This window comes from Schistocerca americana, chromosome X, assembly GCF_021461395.2.
Source record: "Schistocerca americana isolate TAMUIC-IGC-003095 chromosome X, iqSchAmer2.1, whole genome shotgun sequence".
In the NCBI taxonomy this organism is placed as follows: Eukaryota; Metazoa; Arthropoda; class Insecta; order Orthoptera; family Acrididae; genus Schistocerca; species Schistocerca americana.
Window position 1 is genome coordinate 894715653 of NC_060130.1, and position 23409 is coordinate 894739061.

General features: G+C 38.6%; 1 protein-coding gene across 3 annotated transcripts in view; it reads right to left on the reverse strand.

Moving 5' to 3' along the window:
• Positions 1 to 4308: 4308 nt before the first annotated feature.
• LOC124555681 (PRKC apoptosis WT1 regulator protein-like) overlaps positions 4309 to 23409 on the reverse strand; it is a 58158-nt gene continuing 39057 nt past the window's right edge. For 2 of the 3 annotated variants that reach the window (XM_047129681.1, XM_047129680.1), the window contains exons 5-8: positions 19859 to 19966; positions 15221 to 15264; positions 6068 to 6227; positions 4309 to 5864 (exon numbers count right to left, since the gene is read on the reverse strand). In XM_047129681.1, the coding sequence (XP_046985637.1) occupies positions 5676 to 5864; positions 6068 to 6227; positions 15221 to 15264; positions 19859 to 19966 (501 nt within the window). In that variant the 3' untranslated portion in view covers positions 4309 to 5675. The remainder of the gene's footprint in view (positions 5865 to 6067; positions 6228 to 15220; positions 15265 to 19858; positions 19967 to 23409) is intronic. The other variant, XM_047129682.1, reaches the window with a different exon arrangement.

Here is a 23409-nt window from a genome sequence, read left to right on the forward strand (position 1 = left end):
ATTTCAGCATCACAAAGGACATCCAGCTGTAAAGCTAACGCAGTGAAAAATTGCCAAATCTTAAAAAAGCACACCCTGCACAGGAAGGGATAAGCACTGGGGAAATGAAGAAGAAGAAGAAGAAATCATTCTTCTGGACTTGTGCTATTCTGGAAATGAATTTCAATTAGAAACTAGTAGTATGTTTAGTAAGGGTGTCTCCAAGGGTGAACTTAATTAAACGTCCACATTCAACATGTTGATTGCCACATGCATGGTGATGGATGTTTCAATGCCATGTCATGGCATTATGTGTAAAACCACCAGTGGCCTCATGGCAGTCAATGAGTTAAGATTCAGGAAATGATTCATTTCTGAATAAACAAAACCTAGAAGTAGTCATTCATTACCAAATTTACATGGAAGTGTGAGAATGTTAGCAATGAAGAGAAAAGTAGACGACCATCAAAAGCGGTTGAGGTATATGTGCAAACAGTTGGTGCAATGACAAAGAGAGCAGGCATTTCATGACAATGACAAATCTCATAATCACAGCCAGTTATTGTCACAAGTAGCAGACTTCTACACGGAGGCACTAAAACTGACCCTACACTCTGGTAAGAGTACAAACAATGCTAGCAATCATGTAAAAAAGCAATGGAAGGTACACATGTGCCAATACAATAAATGTCATTTACTGCCATTCCTGTAGCATTTTTTCTTGCACTGGACCAGAACACACATCCTGGTTGGCCTTTGCATTCACAATCACTGATACTCCAACATGCTAGATATGTCAATGTTATTCTAATAGCAGTCCCTCTTTTAAAACTGCGATGATTTGTTATTGTATGGGCTGGAGGCATTTCTCTGGCGGGGGCAGTAGTGTGGCACACAAATTACTGAATATCAGGCATATTGTGTAGATGTCAGCAATGTCTTATGGTTTGCTTTACAGGAAATTCCAAAGACCTAAGAGATTTCAATGCCTCGACTTTGTACCCACATTCAGATGTTGAGATTGCTTCTTACAGCATGCAATTGCAGTTGCATCCAGGCAGCAGTGAGGATTGTCACTATAGAAGACAGGGCACGTAACAATAACTTTTTCTAGAGTCCAAATCATATTTTAATACATATAAAATGTTTTGAAGTCTTTCACCTTGTTGACATATGAATCCATCAGCAATGTACTGGATCAGTTTGTACAGATCATCTGTGGTGCTTCGGAATGAAACAAGTTGGTGTCAACTTTTGAATGTAGTGCTCCTTTAAGGCTTTGTGATGTCAATGAACATAAAAACATCATCCACACAGAAACATGTTTTATCTAATCATGTAATTATTTTCAATCCTCATATTTCACTATTGTATTTTCAAATTCACTGCAACCAAGAAACTTAGTGGGCTCAAATGAGGACAGGTTGCTCACATTTAATTCTGCTGCAAATTGCCCCATGTCATTCACAAAAGATCATGGATGGACCAGAGTACATATTCTTACTTTGTAAGGAAGTGATAGTCAACCTGGTACAGTATGGTCATAATTCAGCTACAATTTTTTTCTGAAATGCATTCTTTATAGACTGGAATGTATGCCACTGCTGGGTAACATGTAGCACAGTACGTGGTAACTCAAATGCGAAATCAACCAGCTTCTTCTCAGCATGACAATGGAGTGCACCTGAATGCAAATCATTCCCTTTTGGCACTCCATCAAATCATCCTATTACACAGCAAATAAGATACAAATGCTTTGTACTGTGTCTGTCAACACATTGAACATTAATTCATCTAACCCAAACTGTTGCATCTCACTGCAGTATATCTTCCAGTAATGGATTAGTCATCTTGTCAACTTGTTTGCATTAAAATCTGTCTAAATGAATACAATATCTTACAATTGCCCACTTTGCAGGAACATTAGAGCAAGTATGTAACCAACTGAGAAAATTTCTTTGCACATGTCTAAAGCATGAAGTATTTCTAAAAATACTGCACAGAAGACAATGGACATTTTAGTCTCTAGAGTAGTTGCACACTAATGTAAGCACTTATTAGTCTACATGATGAAGGTAGGACACTTCTAATTTAGATGAAATGTCATACATAAATCAGGACCAGGAAGAAATCAATCTGCGAGCGCGAAGTGCGTCAGAAGTGAAATGTGAAATAAATATGCTGTGACCAAACTTGCTGTATTAGAAGAAACAACAATTTACATGCATTTCTATAAATTGGTGTTGAAGAGATATGTAAAATTCAAACATTCCATCATGGTAATGGGAATAAACTGTGACACCACATGCAAAGCATCTAATTTGAGAGTAGTTACTGTGCCTGATACAGTGTGAGCAGAATAATCTAGGTTACAATGTTTCTGACTGCATGTTGCAAACACTTGGTACACAGTATTTGAGTCTTAAAGACCACTATGGCACAGGAAACATTTAATGACACTATTTTTAACATATTAGAGACCAATCGTTACCTAGAGGTAGCCAGTAGTAGCCTTTCCTAGCTTTGGAGAAGATTCCAGGGCCAACTAACACGCAAGGGAAATATGGGCAAGGTCAACCACGTGTAAAGACCAAGCAGAATTATCTTTCCTTACTATACAGCTCACAGTAGCCTCTGGGACACACAGCTCCAATCAATTTATGTATAACATGCTTTAAGTAGTTGCTCCTTAACCACCCATATACAATCTCCCAACTTTAGCAGATTTAGTATAGTAGTGTATTATTAACTTCATGTAAGGTGTTGTCTACCCTGGACAGTGATGCTCTTTGAATTTAATGTTACACACCCCTGGGATAAGTTATAAAGCTGTCAATATCATGGAAACTGGACTGAATTGGCAGCACCAGTGTTCTCGTCTGATGGCATCCTGTTAGGTACATTCGTATCATTGCATGCGTTTTCTAAAGGTATTATCAAGAGGCACAATGTTCTCCACAATAAGCCAACTTTTTTCCTAAGTACATATTGACCTAGGTTCCATTTGATGCTAATGGTTAATGACTCAGACCAAACACGGTTGTGAAGTACCTGCTAGGTGATAGCATTAAACATTTAGACGTGGCACCTCACTTGCTTCCTGTACATATATCCAATTGAAAATGCAGGTTACGCTCAGCCACATGATCCAAAATAGGCCGAGCCTCAGTAAATGCTGTACTGCCATGAGGAAATCACAATTTGTACATGTATTTTCTTTTTACCCCACAAGCAGAGGCGCAGCACAAGCAATAAGTGCCAGACACAGCCCATCATCATTATGCCACAAGTCTGTTTCTATATACGAGGGTTGGAACTCAAATAGTGGCAACTATTTATTCACAACTGATAAAAACAGTTACATGTTTGCATCTGTTACTGTCTTTCAAAGTAGTCACCAGTGTTGTGTAGAACCTGTTGCCAGCATTGTGGAAGGTGTAGTATACCGTTAGCAGAGTGTTCTGTTGATGGTGCGAATGGAGCGGTCTACTGCCTGTTGAATCTCTGGAACAGTTCTGAATCGAATTCCATGAAGTGGTTCCTCATCTTCGGAATCAAATCAAACTCACAAGGACTTAAGTCCGGGGAATATGGTGGATGGTACAGCGCTTCCCAGTCCCATCAACGAAACCGAGCAGCCACAGCTTGCGCTGTATGCGTCTGTGCATTGTTGTGCAAAATGATAGGTGGGTTGCATTCCTCCATGGCAGACCATCAATGCACAATATTACTGTTCATTTTTGGTGCATCACCTGCAACCAGCTTCGCAGAAGAAGCGACGACACATTCTGCGCATCCCACCCATCATTTTGCACGACAATGCGCGGGCGCATACAGCCCAAGCTATGGCTGCTCTGTTTGGTCGATGGGACTAGGAAGTACTGTACCATCCACCACATTGCCCGGACCTAAGTCCTCGTGACTTGTTTTATTCCAAAGGTGAAGGAACCACTTCGTGGCATTCACTTCAGAACTGTTCCAGAGATTCGACAGGCAGTACACCACTCCATTCGCACCATCAACAGAACAGGCTCTACAAACAGTATACTATGCCTTCCACATCACTGGCAATAGGTTCTACACAGTGCTGGTGACTGCTTTGAAGGACAGTAACAGGTGCAAACATATAACTCTTTTGTATCAGTTGTGAATAAATAGTTGCCACTATTAAAGTTCCAAACCTCATACTTAACAAGTTACTCTAAAATATCCAACAATAACGTGTCTATCCCAACTTACAATTACAGTGAGATTACCACTACTTTCATTGTACCAACATGGAATCTGAAAAAGAGCGAAGTAATCTGATATTAAGAAAAAGGCTTTGCAAACAGTTTTGAACGGAATTTATTTTCACACATTAATACAGAAAGGGGCTACATGGTGTCAAATTTTTACTGTACAAACTGATTGGTTTTGTTGCGGAACATTTATAACTCAGAAAATAAATTCAAGGGTAACATAATGTTACGAATATAAACAACTTCAATATATCGTAATTAGTACACCACAGTTGTTACAGTATCGTCAAGTAGCATCCACACAATTCTGTTGAATCACTCAATCTGTAAATCTACATATATAAAAAAAAAAATAGCTACCTTTACAACAGGGAAAATTATAAGAAGAGACTACTGACATGCAATTAACATGTGTACATATCACTGTTAAAGAATTATTACATTACAATGCTCTCATCTTGTGTACTTGGAAGACTAAAAGAAAAGTTTCTAATATCCAGCATAACAACGATTGAGAATAATAGTTGCACTTTTAATACTGATGGAAATGGCCACAAAATTCATATAATTTGCTAGAAGTAATGCACAAATAGATAGTGCTGTTAATTGCTATTGATTTAAAAGGAAAAAAAGTTACATCCAATGAGTACACATTAATCTGGACAGGGACTTTTATCACAGATTTTACGTAATAAGACAGTTTCCATTTATAATTAGTATACAGCCTTTTCACTTATCACACATTACAGTTTTGTCTTGACATTAATTGAAGACAACCTGAAACAACATTTATGCAACAAAAAAAAAGACATAATAGAGTTGGGAAGAAGCCCACGGCAAGCTGAAGCTTTCAGTCGGTCCGTGAAGCATACTCAGATGACTCAACTGGCAGCCAACTGCCCATGAAGTGCTGGGATTTGGACTGATTCCTAGTCCAACACATAGTTTTAACTTGTCACACACATAATGACATATGACTCTCAAAATACCAAAATACCATTACAAAATTACATATAAAATATCAAATATAATAAATTACAACTAAAATAATACTAATAATAAAATATTGCCAATGATGTCATTAGAAATTGAGTGTTACATACACACCAGTTTCAATAATAATAATAATAATAATAATAAAATAAAAAGGATACTGCAGATGATGATGATAATAATAATAATAATAATAATAATAATAATAATAATAATAATAATAATAACAGAAGCAGAGTACCACAGGCTTCCTGTTTCAGTCAAATATTCATACATTCACGCAATGTATAAGCTATGATTATTTTATATATATATTTCAATCTGCAGATGTTTGAAGCAAATGCGTGTACTTATATTCTATAACACAAACCAATCTATGAGAGAAATAAGATGCATAATAAAGAAAAGGAAGCCTAAAATACTCATCTACTGGTGTAACAGTAAATTCTGCAACATGAAAACTCATTTTGCTGTAGCTAATGAGGCCATAGCACGAATGAGAGCTGCATTCTCCTCACGCAGCCGATCACGTTCAAGTGCAGTCTCACGTTGTATCTGTGCTATGCGTGCTTCCAAAGTGGTAATCTTACGATCACGGTCCTCCAGTAGTGAAAGCAGTCTTCGATTCTCTTCCTGAGCTCGCTCCAGCAACTAACGAGTGGAAAAAAAAATTCATTTTCATTACACACAACACATCTTGTAAATATAAGGTACACAAGAAAAGTCCGTTAATTTCAGAAGAAAGGTTAATTTTTAAACAAAGTGACTAAAAATACAGCATAACCTGCAAATTTTGAAAAATACCGAGTAAGATTCATAAATTAATATATTGGCATATAAACTTAACACTATACCTCTTCTGGGTTATCTCCTGTAGGTGTACCAGGACGCTGCCGACTATGGCTGTCAGAAGCATGCACAAGACTGCTAACTGTAGAATCTGATTGGTTCAGGCTGTCAAACTCTTGATTATCTTCATCATCTGCTTCAAGATCTGATGGACTGAAACGGAAACTATTAGCTTCTGAAGAAAACATTTAGTAATTATACGGTATAAATGTACTTCATTTCCTTAAAATATGTTTGATTTTTCATTTTTATCATGACTAATTTCATTAGAGACAGTTAACAAATTCAGATGCTCAAGGATACAGAAAGAAATAATTCCCAGCTTCATAAAAGAAAGCATTTTAGGGTGCAGAGTAAACTATGAAAAGAAACCACCAAATGACTCAAAATATGTGAAGCTGGCTCTTCCTGAATATCGGATTATGTCTTAGTACTGTACTACTTAGTTGCAATGAATTACTGACATCCTCACACAGTATAATCACAATTAATACAGTATATAAGAACCACAAGTAATTAACTAAAAAAGCATTACAACTTTTGAAATATTATAAAAGGAAAAAGAAAACTTTTTATTAAAATTATAGGCACATTTCACTGTTACAGAGGTAATATCGTATCTGCTACGCATTGACAAAGTTGAGTATAAAAGTAGATATAAATTTAAATCAAAAATTCACAAGAACAACACAGTGCCATCATCATTTCTAGAAATACACCAACTGGAAGAAATAAATTGGACTGGACAAGGAGGGACAACAATCTCCAGTCATGATCAGAAGCAATCGTGAGAAACATAGTCAAATCATAGGAGAGTGTGTTTCCAGATGTGTGTCACATTAAACACATCTGGGCTTGAAAGTACTGTATATACAGGGGTTCAACAAAAACCACCATCAGAAATGCATGCTTGAACGTAAGTGCAGATGGTAGCCATATCTGCAGGCTGAGCTGTTTTATTTTTCCAAGAACAGTACCTCTGGAATGTCCTCAGCACACTGCAAGTGTCAGCTCTGATCAGAACACTGTTCTGTGTAGTTCTGAGTGCATTATGTGGAAGACAAGTGAATCTGAATGAGGGCAAATTGGTGGTGCTCGTATTGTGGGTGCTTCTGAAGTGTTTGGTGTTTCAAGAGGCACCCCATTGAAGATTTATACTGCATAAAGAGAGAGTGGAAAAATAATATCTGCTAAGCAACAATGCAAGCAGAAGTGTGTGTGAGTGACTGTGACTGTGACTGACTGACTGACAGACATACAGACAGACTTTGAAGAAGAGTGTAATGAAAATAAGAATGTCAGCAGCAAAACAACATGAAGCTGGCCGAAGTGGCCAGTCTGGAAGTCTGGAACCACGAGACCGCTACGGTCCCAGGTTCGAATCCTGCCTCGGGCATGGATGTGTGTGATGTCCTTAGGTTAGTTAGGTTTAACTAGTTCTAAGTTCTAGGGGACTAATGACCTCAGCAGTTGAGTCCCATAGTGCTCAGAGCCATTTGAACCAAAACAACATGAAGGGAGCTCCATAAGCACCACGGGATGGAATTCCAAAACCACTAGTCAGTGACAATTGCCCACAACATGAAAATGTGCTGCTGAAGCCATTAAACATGGAAGATGGAACAGTGGAAGAAAGTCATTTGGTCATATAAGTCTTGTTGCATACTGTTTCCAATTTCTGAATGAGTTTATGTCCCAAGAGCAAAACATGGTGGGTGTTTTTGCAGCTTTAATAAGATCAACAGGAAGTACAAAGTGTCTCAGCAGGGATGGCTAGAGGACAAATGTAAGGATGTAGAGGCACATATCACTAGGGGTAAGATAGATATTGCCTACAGGAAAATTAAAGAGACCTTTGGAGAAAAGAGAACCACTTGCATGAATATCAAGAGCTCAGATGGAAACCCAATTCTAAGCAAACAAGGGACAGCAGAAAGGTGGAAGGAGTATATAGAGGTTCTATACAAGGGCGATGTACTTGAGGACAATATTATTGAAATGGAAGAGGATGTACATGAAATAGGAGATATGATACTGCGTGAAGAGTTTGACAGAGCACTGAAAGACCCAAGTCTAAACAAGGCCCCGGGAGTAGACAACATTCCATTAGAACTACTGACTGCCTCGGGAGAGCCAGTCCTGACAAAACTCTACCATCTGGTGAGCAAGATGGATTAGACAGGCGAAATACCCTCAAACTTCAAGAAGCATATAATAATCCCAATCCCAAAGAAAGCAGGTGTTGACAGATGTGAAAATTACCGAACTATCAGCTTAATAAGTCACGGTTGCAAAATACTAATGCGAATTCTTTACAGACGAATGGAAAAACTGGTAGAAGCCGACCTCGGGGAAGATCATTTTGGATTCCGTAGAAATATTGGAACACGTGAGGCAATACTGACCCTACAACTTATCTTAGAAAAAAGATTAAGGAAAGGCAAACCTACATTTCTAGCATTTGTAGACTTACAGAAGGCTTTTGACAATGTTGACTGGAATACTCTCTTTCAAATTTGTAAGATGGCTGGGGTAAAATACAGGGAGCGAAGGCTATTTACAATTTGTACAGAAACCAGATGGCAGTTATAAGAGTCGATATGCATGAAAGGGAAGCAGTGGTTGGGAAGGGAGTGGTTGTAACCTCTCCCCGATGTTATTCAATCTGTATATTGAGCAAGCAGTAAGGGAAACAAAAGAAAAATTCAGAGTAGATATTAAAATCCACGGAGAAGAAATAAAAATGTTGAGGTTCACCGATGACATTGTAATTCTGTCAGAGACAGCAAAGGACATGGAAGATCAGTTGAACGGAATGGACAGTGTCTTGAAAGGAGGGTGTAAGATGAACATCAACAAAAGCAAAACGAGGATAATGGAATGTAGTCCAGTTAAGTCGGGTGATGCTGAGGGAATTAGATTAGGAAATGAGACACTTAAAGTAGTAAAGGAGTTTTGCTATTTGGGGACCAAAATAACTGATGATGGTCGAAGTAGAGAGGATATAAAATGTAGACTGGCAATGGCAAGGAAAGCGTTTCTGAAGAAGAGAAATTTGTTAACATCGAGTATTGATTTAAGTGTCAAGAAGTCGTTTCTGAAAGTATTTGTATGAAGTGTAGCCATGTATGGAAGTGAAACATGGATGGTAAATAGTTTGGACAAGAAGAGCATAGAAGCTTTTGAAATGTGGTGCTACAGAAGATTGCTGAAGATTAGATGGGTAGATCACATAACTAATGAGGAGGTATTGAATAGAATTGGGGTGGAGAGGACTTTGTGGCACAACTTGACTAGAAGAAGGGATCGGTTGGTAGGACATGTTCTGAGGCATCAAGGGATCACCAATTTAGTATTGGAGGGCAGCGTGGAGAGACCAAGAGATGAATACACTAAGCATATTCAGAAGGATTTGGGTTGCAGTAGGCACTGGGAGATGGAGAAGCTTGCACAGGATAGAGTAGCATGGAGTGCTACATCAAACCAGTCTCAGGACTGAAGACAACAACAACAACAACAACAACAACAACAACAACGTTTCTGTACTTTTGTCTACCCCCTGCACAAATTTTGAAGGTACAGAAATCCATACCAAAATTACTTCTGCCTTTTCTGTGTGTTGTAAAGGATTGTAAAAATCGGGCAGTTAAATGACAAAAATGCTACTCAAATGACCAGAGAGATGGTTTACAAATAAATTAAATATGGACACGGAAGGCTGATAAAGAGTTACTTCTAAATTGTGCTGCCAAAGTATTATTTCTAGACTCCTGATTTCTCATTGCATTTTCAGATTAACTGGCAAACGATAGTGTGTTGTGGTAATAACAACAAAAAAGGAAAGTAAAACTTAATTACATGTATTTGAACTGTTACAAACAAACCTGAATGACAACACACGATGAGAGTATTCCTCATTATTAGGACTTGGCATAACTCAACATTGTTACTAAGTTATGTCTTAATAAGAAACTGACAAAGCCTTGCATCCCAGCAAGTAGCTGAGGCTGGGTGACTGTTACAATACACTTCTGGATTTCTACTCACAAAAACAGTGCTTTTGGAGTCTGGACAACAGCTTTTGTGACTCGCATAATCTGCATTATCAGTAACTTATTCCCCTTTTCTTCTAAGCTATCTTCCACAGTTTTATTTATCCTGTCCTTTAATGGGTGTTTTCTCCCTCTTCTTTTGGACACAAAATCTCTCTTTTGAATATTTTTCATATCACTTTTTCTGTTGTTACTTGCCTTTATTTTTTTTTTTTTTTGATCTACTTCCTGATTTATAATTTTGTAGATATATTTGTGCATACTAAATGCCGTAGGTTTTATGAACATAAATCACTTCTACCAATTATGCTACCTGTATGCCTACGTCTTAACATTCTAGAAGACTCAGAATTTGAAATATGGCATTTTTCCTCTGAATATAAGCATATCTCAATGATTTGGGGTTTGTAAGTAAGTCAAGGAGGACACTATAACACACACACTACAACAGGCACTAAATCAAGTATGAATTTTTAAACAAAGTTTCATTTTACTGTTAAGTATAATTAACAGCAGACTTTGTCTTTAATTATTTCTTACTTATTGTAAAGCAACTAACATTTAACATTAAGTACACTTGCATAAGCAGAGAGTAATAAAAGAAGTTTTAAATTTAACCAGAAAAGTTGCAATAAAAACAGGCGGGCAAAATGCTGAGTTGTATCAGTAACTCAATATATCCTGTATATTTTAGTATTACAGCTTTAGGGAAAAAAAATTTATCACGGAATAAATGCACCTGTAAACTGGTGTTTTCAACATTACTGCCAGCTGTGGAATACAAACTCCGTTCAGTGAGTAATTATCCAACATTGTACTTTTTTTTTATAGAGGTTTAACACAAATGTCCTGACTTCATTGCAAATCTACAGAACATTTAAAAAATGGTTCAAATGGCTCTAAGCATTATGGGACTTAACATCTGAGGTCATCAGCCCCAGAACTTAGAACTACTTAGACCTAACTAACCTAAGGACATCACACACATCCATGCCCAAGGCAGGATTCGAACCTGCAACCGTAGTCGTCGCGCAGTTCCAAACTGAACCGCCTAGAACCGCTTGGCCACACCGGCCGGCTCAGGATATTTAAAACTTCGTAAGAACTGGACTATAACTTTTACACTCAATTTACTGTAACTTTCAAGTTTCAAAAAATGGACTTTTACCTACATCTACATACATACTAAGCAAGTAATTGTATGGTGTATGCTGAAAGGTACCATGTACCACTACAAATAATCTCCTTTCCTATTCCACTCGCATATGGAGTATTGCAAAAAAGACTCTATACGCCTCGAAAGAAGCCGTAATTTCTCATATCTTGTCTTCATGGTCCTTACGTAAAATGTATGCTGGTGGCAATAGACTCATTCTGAAGTCAGTTGCAAATGCCTGTCCTCTAAATTTTCTCAGTAATGTTTGGCAAAAAGAAGATAATCTTTCCTCCAGGAACTCACATTTCAGTTCACAAAACATTTCTGCAACCCTCGAGTGTTGACTAAACTTACCAGTAACAAATCCAGTGGTACGCCTCTGAATTGCTTCAATATCTTCCTTTAATCCATCCTGGTGGGTATTCCAAATACTTGAGCAGTACTAAAGAATGGATCATTCAAGTGTTCAATATGGGGTCTCCTTTGTGAAGGACCTTAAGATTCCAAAATTCTCCCAAAAAACTTAAAAATTCAGTCCAACTCAACCTAAATCATTTTAGTCACTCAAGAACCACACTTTCTCAAATACTCAAGTGTCGCTAGCAAATATTTGCAGATTGTTGCTCAACCCGCCCATCAGACTGTTCACGCAGAGAAAGAAAGTATTCCTGTCTTACTTCTCTCTAACATTCCTGACAATATCCTTGTCTCTGATGAACACTTACTGGTTAGGAAAATGTACTAGTTTCTATTTCTTAAGAAGTCTGAGCCACTCACTTATCTGAGTATCTATTCCATATTCTTGAGCCTTCATTAACAATCTGCAGAGGGGCACCATGTCAAATGCTTCCCAGAAAGCTAGGAATATGGATTCTAGCCTGTTGCCCCTCATACATGGTTCGCAGGTTATTGTGCAAGGAAAGGGCAAGCTGAGTTTCGCAAGAGCAATGCTTTTTAAATCCGTGCAGATTTGTGGACAGAATCTTTTACATCTCATGAAAATTTATTACATTAAACTTTGAATATGTTCAAGAATTCAACAGAATACCAATGTTAAGGATATTGGTCCTTAATTTTGTGGGTCCTCTCTTCTACCATTCTCACATACAGGAGTCACCTGCACTTTTTCCAACCACTTGGGAATTTGTGATGGGCAAGAGATTCACGATAAATGCAAGCTAAGTAAAGGGTCAGTACCGTACAGTATTATCTGTAAAACCAAGTTAGGTAACCATCCACACCTTGTGACCTATTTGTTTATTTACTCTTTCTGTTGCTCCTCAAGGCCAAGGATATCTATTTCTATGTCCTCCATAATGCAGTCTGCGTGACAGTCAAATGACGGTATGCCTGGTTGGTTGGTCGATTTGGAGGGGACCAAACAGCGAGGTCATCAATCCCATTGGATTATGGAAGGCTGGGGAAGAAAGTCAGACGTGCCCTTTCAAAGGAACTATTTTGGCATTTGCCTGAAGCGATTTAGGGAATCACGGAAGACCTAAAGCAGGATGGCCAGATGTGGGTTTGAACAGTCATCCTCCTGATTGCGAGTCCAGTGTGCTAACCACTGCGCCACCTCGCTGTGTGGTATGTTTAAAGATTAAATTTGAAATATCAGCTTGCCTTTTGCTGTCCTCCATTGCCATACCAGACTGGTTAGGAGTGGCTGGATGGAAGCTTTCGACCTGCTTCGTTTTTTTTTATGTGGGACCAAAATTTTATAGGGTATCGGCAAGATCCCTCAAAGGTAACCTGCGGAAGTTGTATGCCTCACTTGTCAATCTTTTTAGACACACGAATTTCTACTAACTTTTGTCTGTCTACATTTGCTATTCTTTTTTGATATGAGAGTGCAACGATCTCTACTTTATCATCATTTAACATATTTTGTTATTAAATCACGGTGGATCTTTTCTGTACTTAATCCACTTACTTGGCACATACATCTCCAGATCACGATTCAAAATCATGTTTAAGCTTTGCCCGTAATTCCTCTACATCATATTGGAGCTAAATGATGACCATTCATTGAGTAAAATGCTAACAACTGCTTATCTGAAGACAGTTTTCAGAAAATTGTTCAGAACTACTTCAGTAGACTGGTTAACCACACCACTTGCAATGAACCCACAGATATCCCAGTCTATGCTCAATACATTAAAGTCACTTCCAACTGATACTGCATGTTTGTGGTATTTCCACGCTACTTAGCATAGACTTTCTTGGAATGATTCTACAACTGTTAAGGCAGAATCAGGTGGCCAGTAAAAATATCTGATGATTAACTTGTTAACTTTAATTCACCTAGGCTGGTTACTCACATATAGATAACTTCACAGACACTTTTTCAACCTCAACAGAGACAATATTTTTGTCGACTAATGAACAATCCCCTCCTATGGTGCCTAACCTGCCTTTCCAATACATGTTCCATGTCTCAAATATTTTGGATCTTTCTACTTCGGGTTTCACCGAGTCCTCAATTTCAAGAATAATTTGAGCGTGAGAACTTTCTTGGAGCGCAGTAAATTCAGGAACTTTGTTATGAATGTTTCAGCAACTTACTGTCAAAATTTTGACAGCTTAAGTGCCATTACAATGCATGTGACCGATTTCTCTTATTGCATATGAACTGGTAAGCATTCATCAATGACCTCAAACAATTGCCTAGCTTAAAAAACTCCCAAAGTGCTCTGCTACCAGGGTAGCTCTTTCCTATGTGTAGTGCAGCCCTAATCTATCAAGTGGAATCCTACAATTCTTCCCTCCATGACACAGGTATAGAAATCTGAAGCCAAGACATCACAGAACTGATACAGCTTCTGGTTGAGGTACTCTGTTCGGCTCCAAACCAAAACACCCTGATAAATTCCAATACAATAACTGCATGCGAGGCTAGCAGCCATCACCACTTCTGCCAGCTGCCCCTATGAGCTGTGGATACCCTCAGAACCTGAGCGACAGGTGTCACTGTTGCCAACGAGTCACATCCTGCAGATGACTGTGCCTTGCCCCTTTGACAGCGAGAGGGAGCTCCGCCTCCACCTATCGTATGAGGCCCTCCGGCAAACATACCACATAAAGCCATTCTTACTTTTATCCTTAATATTCAGCATCCCATTACAAATGAGCAACTTTTGGAACAAAGTATAGATAAACCTCACTTTGTAAAGGATGAGTACGTGATCACCAATGATACCTAAGAATTAATTTTGATGCAAACTGTGAGAGGCTGCACATTGGTTGGAAGGGCCAGAACAAATTTAAAAAAAATCTCAACATCCCCTCAATCCACCTAAAGCAGATAACACCATGACATGAGGTGATAGTGACCTACCTTGCTAAATTTTGGTATCCCAATTCAAGGGATATTAAAATTTTGGAATGATGGCCATGCTGACTAAATTAAGATGAGGAAATCTGTACCATGCCATTCTGTTCTGATTGTTATGGCAAGCATTCTCACTCAATGTAACTTATTTTGTTACCTGACTACTTATGACACTTCCCTCAACCCAGAGGCAGAAAGGGCAAAACTTAGTTGAGTAGAAAGCCATTTTAGCCACTAAAAATTTTACTACTCCTTTTTAAGCAAACACAATAACAGTGAAGGATTTTCCCATAGATATAAATGGAAATTTGATTTGTACGAGACAGACAGATCGACAGTTGAGGAAGCATTCAGAGCCAGTATCAAAATGTCAGCATTTTGCATAACAGGGATTTATGTCTGAGCAAAGTACTGGCTAAGCACACTGCTGCAAAAACTGAAAACATTTTTATCTTAGCTTTATTAAAAGTATTTTAGTGTAACACATTTATTATCCAAGAGAAGTATTTTACAAACAACAATGGGAAAACAAGGCTTCATAAAAATTCCAATTAGGTAGTGATATACTTGGCAATACGGTATAATTGTTAGCACTATGAATAGGGAACATACTCCTTACCTTTTATTCCTCCTCTGTTGGAATGGTTTGTGAGTGACACGATCCTAGAATAACAGTAGTCATTTAATCAAATGTCTATTGAACTTTGATCAATAATGGCACACAATATTTTTAAACTGGTAAATCAGTTTGATTTAATACTGATAACATGCACTAGGCACAATTAATATTACTTGTAGAACATATAGGTCAAGGAGTTGTCTACCCCGTGTTACAAAGCTATAGGGCACAGGATAACAATCACATATAAAAACTTGGACAAGATGTATATTGAAGTAAAACTTCAAGTTTATCAGAGGAACCTTATATTACCAGCCAGCAAGTTCTCCACATTCACTCTCTTCGCCCTTTTCATTGCAATGGTGTCGTCATATTTTTCAACTTGCTTTTTTGTCACGAAATTTACAAGATGCTCTCAGACACTATCCAGTAAAACAGCATAAACATGGATCTTTGTGAGGGAACATTTACAGTGTTCAAAAATTATGCACATTTTCTATTCTTGACTAAATATTTTACTTTGCAGCAGTGTGATCACTGTTGTAAGATGAAAACTGTGTACTCGACAAATTTGAATCTGCACCCTGGTCTCATTAGTAACATTTAATAGCCCACTGTTTTACTCTGTCAGTAAGTTTCACCTTATTCATGCATTTCTTACATGAGAATGTGAATCCGTGGCTTGCCAGCAGTAATAAATTTATGCATAAACTGTCCAGTTCTTTTTAAAATGGGCCAAATATCTTTTTTCATATTTTCATTTAGCAAATGAAGCACCTGTCTTGCACAAAGCTTACTCAGGGCTAATTTTTCATGTGGCCTGTACCACACTATTCCACCTGATATACCTATTATGTACGCTATTTCATAGACCTTTAATCTTAGATTTTCAAATACCAAGTTGTTTAATTTCTCAACTTTTCATGATAGCAGCTTTGGTATGTTATTCATATGGATCATCTTCAAGAGATGTATGGCCATTTCAAATTCAGCTGTCCATTTCTTGAACACTGATGGGCATATTTCTTATAAACCATCAACTTTGGAAGCTTCTGAAAATACAGTGTAAGCACATGTGGCAGCCCTTGGCATGATATTTACACATTTCCTGTGTCTCCTCACTTTTTGAATTATTTGATGAACCTACTGAGTAAGCAATTACTTAATTTGTTTTTCTTCAAATTTTTGAACAGCTTCCAAAATTAACTCTCTCTCTCTCTCTCTCTCTCTCTCTCTCTCTCTCTCTCTCTCTCCCTCCCTCCCTCCCTCCCTCCCTCCCCCCCCTCCCTCCCTCCCTCCCCCCCCCCCCCCCCTCTCTCTCTCTCTCTCTCTCTCTCTCTCTCTCTCTCTCTCTCTCTCTCTCTCTCTCTCTCTGTGTGTGTGTGTGTGTGTGTGTGTGTGTGTGTGTGTGTGTGTGTGTGTGTGTGTATATACATACACTATGATTGGCACCTACTGCCAGGTACTCCATATCAGCAACCTCAGTAGTCATTAGACATCGTGAGAGAGCAGAATGTGGTGCTCCGCAGATCTCACGGACTTCTTAACGTCATCAGGTGATTGGGGGTCACTTGTGTCATACATCTGTATGCGAGATTTCCACACTCCTAAATGCACTGTTTACGATGTGATAGTGAATTTGAAACGCGAAGGGACACGTACAGCACAAAAGCTTATAGGCCGACTTCGTCTGTTGACTGACAAGACACTGCCGACAGTTTAAGAGGGTTGTAATGTGTAATAGGCAGACATCTATCCAGACCATCACAATCCACTGCTAGTGCTATGACAGTTAGGCAGGAGGTGAGAAAACTTTTGATTTCATGGTCGAGCGGCTGCTCATAACCACGCATCGCGCCAGTAAATACCGAACGATGCCTCGCCTGGTGTAAGGAGCGTAAACATTGGATGATTGAACAGTGGAAAAACATTGTGTGTAGTGATGAATCATGGTGCTCAATGTGGCAATCCGAGGGCGCGGTGTGGGTATGGCGAATGCCCGGTGAACATCATCTGCCAGTGTGAGTAGTACCAACGGTAAAGTTCGGAGGCACTGGGGTTATGGTGTCGTCATGTTTTTCATGGAGGGGTCTTGCACCCTTTGTTGTTTTGTGTGGCACTATCACAGCACAGGCCTACATTGATGTTTTAAGCACCTTCTTGCTTCTCACAGCAATTTGGGGATGGCAATTGCATCTTTCAACACAATCGAGCACCTGTTCATAATGCACAGCCTGTGGTGGAGCGGTTGCACGACTATTACATCCCTGTAACACACTGGCCTGCACAGAGTCCTGATCTGAATCCTACAGAACACCTTTGGAATGTTTTGGAACGCCAGCTTCATGCCAGGCCTCACTGATTGACACTGATACCCCTGCTCAATGCAGAACTCCATGAAGAATTGACTGCCATTCCCCAAGAAACCGCCCAGCACCTGATTGAAAGTATGCCTGCAAGAGTGAAAATAGCATCAAGGCTAAGAGTGGGCCGTATTGAATTCCAACATTACCAATGGAGGGCGCCACGAAAGTTATTTTCAGCCAGGTGTCTGGATATTTTTGATCACAGTGTATTATTCAGCTAGCACTGAACTAAGTCAGTCATAGTTCTGAATATAAAGTCTATCAACAAAACTAATCTTAATATACTGACTCATTGATCTGTGGATGTCATTAATCATAAACAAAAACATCCATACCCCACATGGAGACTGATTCTCTATCACACCAACTGCCAACGGTGAGGCAGCACTAAAATTTGAAAAAAGCTTCTGCGCTTTACACATATCTGATCTTACCCATGTCTTAACACTTGCAGCCTGAATCTCATTACACCATCAAGCCTAACTTGTAATGATCTGACTGTGACATTAAGATCTGAACATCTGAATGTAGCATACTGCACAATGCTGGACCACTTCTGAGATGTGAATTTAGAGGGCATTGATTCTTGAGATTGGTGACATATCAACACAGGACTTTTCTGTACAGAACTGCAATTACATTATCAGGTAGGATGGGAGTGTGTTATTACATATCAGTACCACCCCCACAGGCATCACAACATAATTGCCAGTTTCTGTCATACACCAATGGCAGTAATGTGGGATTTGGTGGACCTATGGTGCGCATCCGCTGAGCCACACCTCCAGCGGCTCTGGACTACGAGCTCCTTCTGCCACCAGGATGTAGGATGGCCGGTGGCAGCCACACAGTCCACTCGCACTTTTGAGCCTCTCTACTGTGTGACGCTATGCAGACGCTGCCTTGTCGCAGCTCCAACACAGCTGTTTATGACTTCATACGGGAACCTCATCCTTAGTGCTATTGAATGAACTGCCCTCCATTTCGTGCTACATTATTTGTAATATGTCTTCGTATGCTTGTAGAAATACAAGTTAAATATTCCTTCTGTTTACTGTGTTGACTTATTGACAAACAATTTCTGCTTCTGTCCAGCTTTTGTACACCAACGTTTGCCACACTCTGTAGCCCACCTCTCCTTACCACTGCGTACAAATTCGTACACAACAGGGAGCAAGAAATGGGTGCCGTATTATCTGCTATGACCGCAGATGCTGTTCAATATTTTGAGCCAAATCATGTTCACTGTACTGTATCTACATTGAGATAGAAGTGTGACTTTACACACTGTCAAAAGTTGGTATTCCTATATTGTAGGAAGAACTTCGTCTAATGCAATTTCTAGATTTTCTTTACTGTGATACATTATTTAATCTTAATGCCTTTAAAGACAGATTGTGATAAAATTACTTAACCAAATGAACAAAAAAAGCTACCTCTATGTTTAATTATATGCAATTTAATACATAAGCTTGGCCTGGTATCAGTCATACATAAATGTTATATGCTGCTGTAGATCAAGTAAAGAAGGATTCCGATAATCGCACTAATCAACTCACACTGGTGTGTTTTGCATTGTCTGGGAACAATTTATGTCACTATACAACATTCTTTCTAGTGATCACAAGTCCAGTTGCAGGAGCTCACATTGTACTGTCGTTGCAGAGATGTGGATTTTTAACATCACTTTTGCCAGTGTATCTCCACGATTTTTTTTTTTTTTTTTTTTGACAACTGTGGTTCATCCCCACTGCTATACTTCTTTAGTGTGGCCTCTCAAAGTTCAGTATAAGCCATCACTGCCTTTGACATGACTGCTCACCATACACAGATTATATTACATGATTTTGAAAAACTTCGTCCACATGATTGTCCCCAGTGATCTGTTGGCACTCAAGAGGCAAAGCAGTGTGCTGTTTTCTCTACGCCTAACATCTTACAAAAGTGCTATGTTTGGAAACACCCATGTTTCAATTATTTTCATGATCACAATACATATTTCTAACATTTTCTATATTAAACACAACATCCAACAAATAAAAGAAGAAATTTCCTACCAATAATTTGCATTGCTCAAATGATCCCTCAACGTGCAAAGCCAGCGACAGATAAAATACAACAGAAGGCTTCTCATATACTATCTGCTTAGCATCATAATCAAGAAAAAGAGGACGATTTAAACCATGTAACCAACAAAAAGTTCTACAAGTGCACAGTAATTCAGTAATTCATGTTCAAAATTTAACTACTTCTATTTACCCAGATATCTTACCTCTGCAGGTTCACGATCAACATGTTCATTATGTTGTGTATTCCTGCGTGTCTCCGCTGTAACTGACTGAATTTCGTCTTCATCCTCACCAGTGCTCCCACCTGTAGACTGGAACAAAGCAACATTGTTATCTGTAAGCATACTGAAAAACACATGCAGATAATTAGGTTCTCTTCTTATTGCATGTTTTTCGGAAGTACACTTATGCCACACCTATATTTCACAATTCCTCAATATTTAGAAATTTGCCACAAGAGAAAGGAAAAAAAAAATTATCCATCTCATATGTCCTAGAACTGGTTGACTTCTGGACAATATAGCAAGGGTTCAGGGTCATTCTTACTTGGCCCCAGTATTTTTTCTATCACTTAACATGACTAACTTCTGGCCATCGTCTATGCATGTGAAAGTACCACGTTGCTTTGCGATTCAAATATTGTGAACTAGATGTTGTATATGTATTACAAGCAAACTGAGCCAACAGATGGAAGTAGCATGGAATTATTTCTTGCAATGGCACCCAATGCATCTGCAATCACCTGTGCGCACAATTTCAGAATTACATTACAGCCAGAGGAAGAAATATAACACACTGAAATTACTGTCAAAGGACTATGCTATGCAGTGCATGGCCTGTACAATATGTAAGGAAAACTTCACTAAATAGAATCACTTTAGAATGCTGGTAAAATTTAAATTACATACATTAAATTCAGTTACGAGGATGAAGATGTGGAACACACACACACACACACACACACACACACACACACACACACACACACACACACACAAAATTCCAAAAGCATTGTTCAATTTGTCTTGGAGAAGTATGTTCCAAGCAAAGCCTAAAGGGATGGCAAAGACCCACTGGGGTTTAATTGCCATGTTAGAAACTGTTCTGTAAATAGAACAAGCTTTATCTCAGATTCAAGTGAAGTCAAAACCTAGCTGATAAATAAAAGCTCAACAAAGCGAAAAGGAGCATACTGAGAACAACGAGAGAAGCATTCAATGACTTTGAAAGTAAAATTTTGTCAGCTCTAAGAGCTTTTGGTCTTATGTAAGGTAAGTAAGTGGTTCAAGATCATCTACTCACTCACTCAGATCATACTGGCACCAAAACAATAGATAACAGAAGACTGAAATATTGAAATCAGTCTTCTGAAACTGTTTCATCACAGATGATCTTAACACGGTCCTTCATTTCAATCACTATATCAGGGTGTATACGTGGACAAGGAAAAAAATTCCCGGATTTCCCGGTTAAAAACACACTTTCTCCCAGATGAAGACACTTTTTCTGTGAAATTAAGTGACAGTATATTTTCCCTCGGAACTGTAAAACTTATCAATCCTTTGAATGGTTATGTTTTTATACATGGTCGCAGAATTTCCTGGCACTTTATAAAACGAAACGTAGGGAAGCAAACTCCTTTTGGAAAGATTTTTGATGTGCAGCAACATGAACGCTGCATATTTAGGTATTACGAAAGTATAAATTCGAATTCCACTAAACACTGCATGTTACTTTCTGAACCACTGTAATCGAGATTGCGATGCGCTTTTGTAAGCCAGTCATAGCTCTTGTCACGTGATCCTGCCTACCGATGACAGCGGATATTCAGAGCATAGGACACGTGATGTACACAGCTAATAGCAACATCACTTAAGTAGCGCGGATACACAAACAAGAAAAGTTAATGTTTTAAATTAATATACATAGCGTTGCTGCAAGAAAAGAAAAGCTTTCACATATAATATTGGTCTCTAAGGTTAATAAGCGGCAAGAGAAGCTAAGCTTTCACATATAATGTTGATATTTTTTGCGCGTGTTACGCTTTAAGATATGTCACACAAATGTGCCAGTAAATTTTTTTTGCCGAGTCCAGTAATTTGTCCTCAAAGTTATCCACAAATAGATTAGCTACCGCAGAGAAGAGAGCTTCCCGTAGCACTACATCAATTTGTTCATAATAACGACATGAATGTCAAATCTTCTGGGCTCAAAATACTTCTACTAAATGGCTCGTCATCAAACGCTCTGTGGTTTAAGAAATTCATCGTCCATTCTTGCACATAGTTCAACTTGCATAAAAGGAAATTTACTTTGAAAGTAACGCTCTTCAAACCACCATTCGCAACACTTTCCTGCAACCTGTTAGAAATAGGTTCATTTCAGTAGTCGTCAGAGAGCGCCAGATAACGCGCCACAGCGCTTTGGCAGCTGCTATGTCGCAGGAAGCCCGTATGTTCGTACATGTAAAACATTACAAGATCTTACATTATGTTATGTTATAAAAGAAGAAATCAGAAGATACTCCAAGAGCATCGGAATTTCGTGAACCATACTAAAATGGCACATTTAAAGTGCATACTTAAAGAGCATATTCCTACGTCCAAATTCCCAATGAAGTAGGCCTCGACCTGATATTAAGCTTTTCAGTGTGGGTTTCGGGATGTAAATTTTCTTGGAGTACCAGAACTGTACTAACTCATTTTTTATTATTTATTATGGCATAATGCCATACGTGCTAGAAGAATATGTGCACTTTAAATGCAGTGAGCAGTTGAAATTAGCCAATAGTGTGGAACTAAACACTTTGTTTCAAACACATTGACTGCCTCAGCGTAAAAGGTTAATAAAAACCAAATTTCTTTAGCAAACCGACAAAAATAACTTCATTGTTCTACAAGGCGATTAATGCATGCCTGTCAGAAAAGCGTAAATGAAATAAAATCTGAAACTAATAATGTATATTAGCCTTCCGTAATTATGTGAATGTATTTTAATTCACTTGATAGGTCCTGGCCACAGAAATCCATTTTGTTTTCATTTTACATGAGAGCAGTAAACGAAGAGGAAACAGCAAATTCACTAAATGTAAACACGGGTCACGTGGAGACTACCAACATCCCCACCATAACTCAGACTGCTCTGCGCATCAGCCTCAGATCTATGATATTTCCGAACCGGGACAATACTAAGATAGTGGTGCCCCCCCGCAACCCAGTCCCCCTCCCGCCCCCGTCCCTAGAGTTGAGATACGACGTCAAAAAAAATTAAAAAATCAAATTTTCAAAAATATGTTCATTTTGTAGCGCACATCTTTCTGAAGAGTCTGATACATAAAACATATATGTTCGAGGAAATGTAAGGCAAGTTATTTGGTCTTAAGTGTGCCAGAGTACAGTGTCACCCCTCTTCACACAGCATTCTTCTATCGCACGTCACTGTATTTCGTTCCCTGGAATTGAAACGTGTATATTTTGTACTGGATGCCATCAAACTATATTCAGGACAGTGGAAATTAAAATGTCCTGTGGTGCCTCTCCTGCTCCCAGTCGTAATTAATACTGGATGGGATTATTTGTAATTGGGAGGACAAGAACTCAATAGATAATTTGGACTCTTTATTGCCTGTTAGCTAATAACTTTCTGTTGTGGGCGACATAATATTAAATATAGAATACATAAAACCAGTAAACGCAAGAGACAAGCAAATACAGTACACATTTCTTCAATCCTTAGCTCCTAGCATTATTTTCTC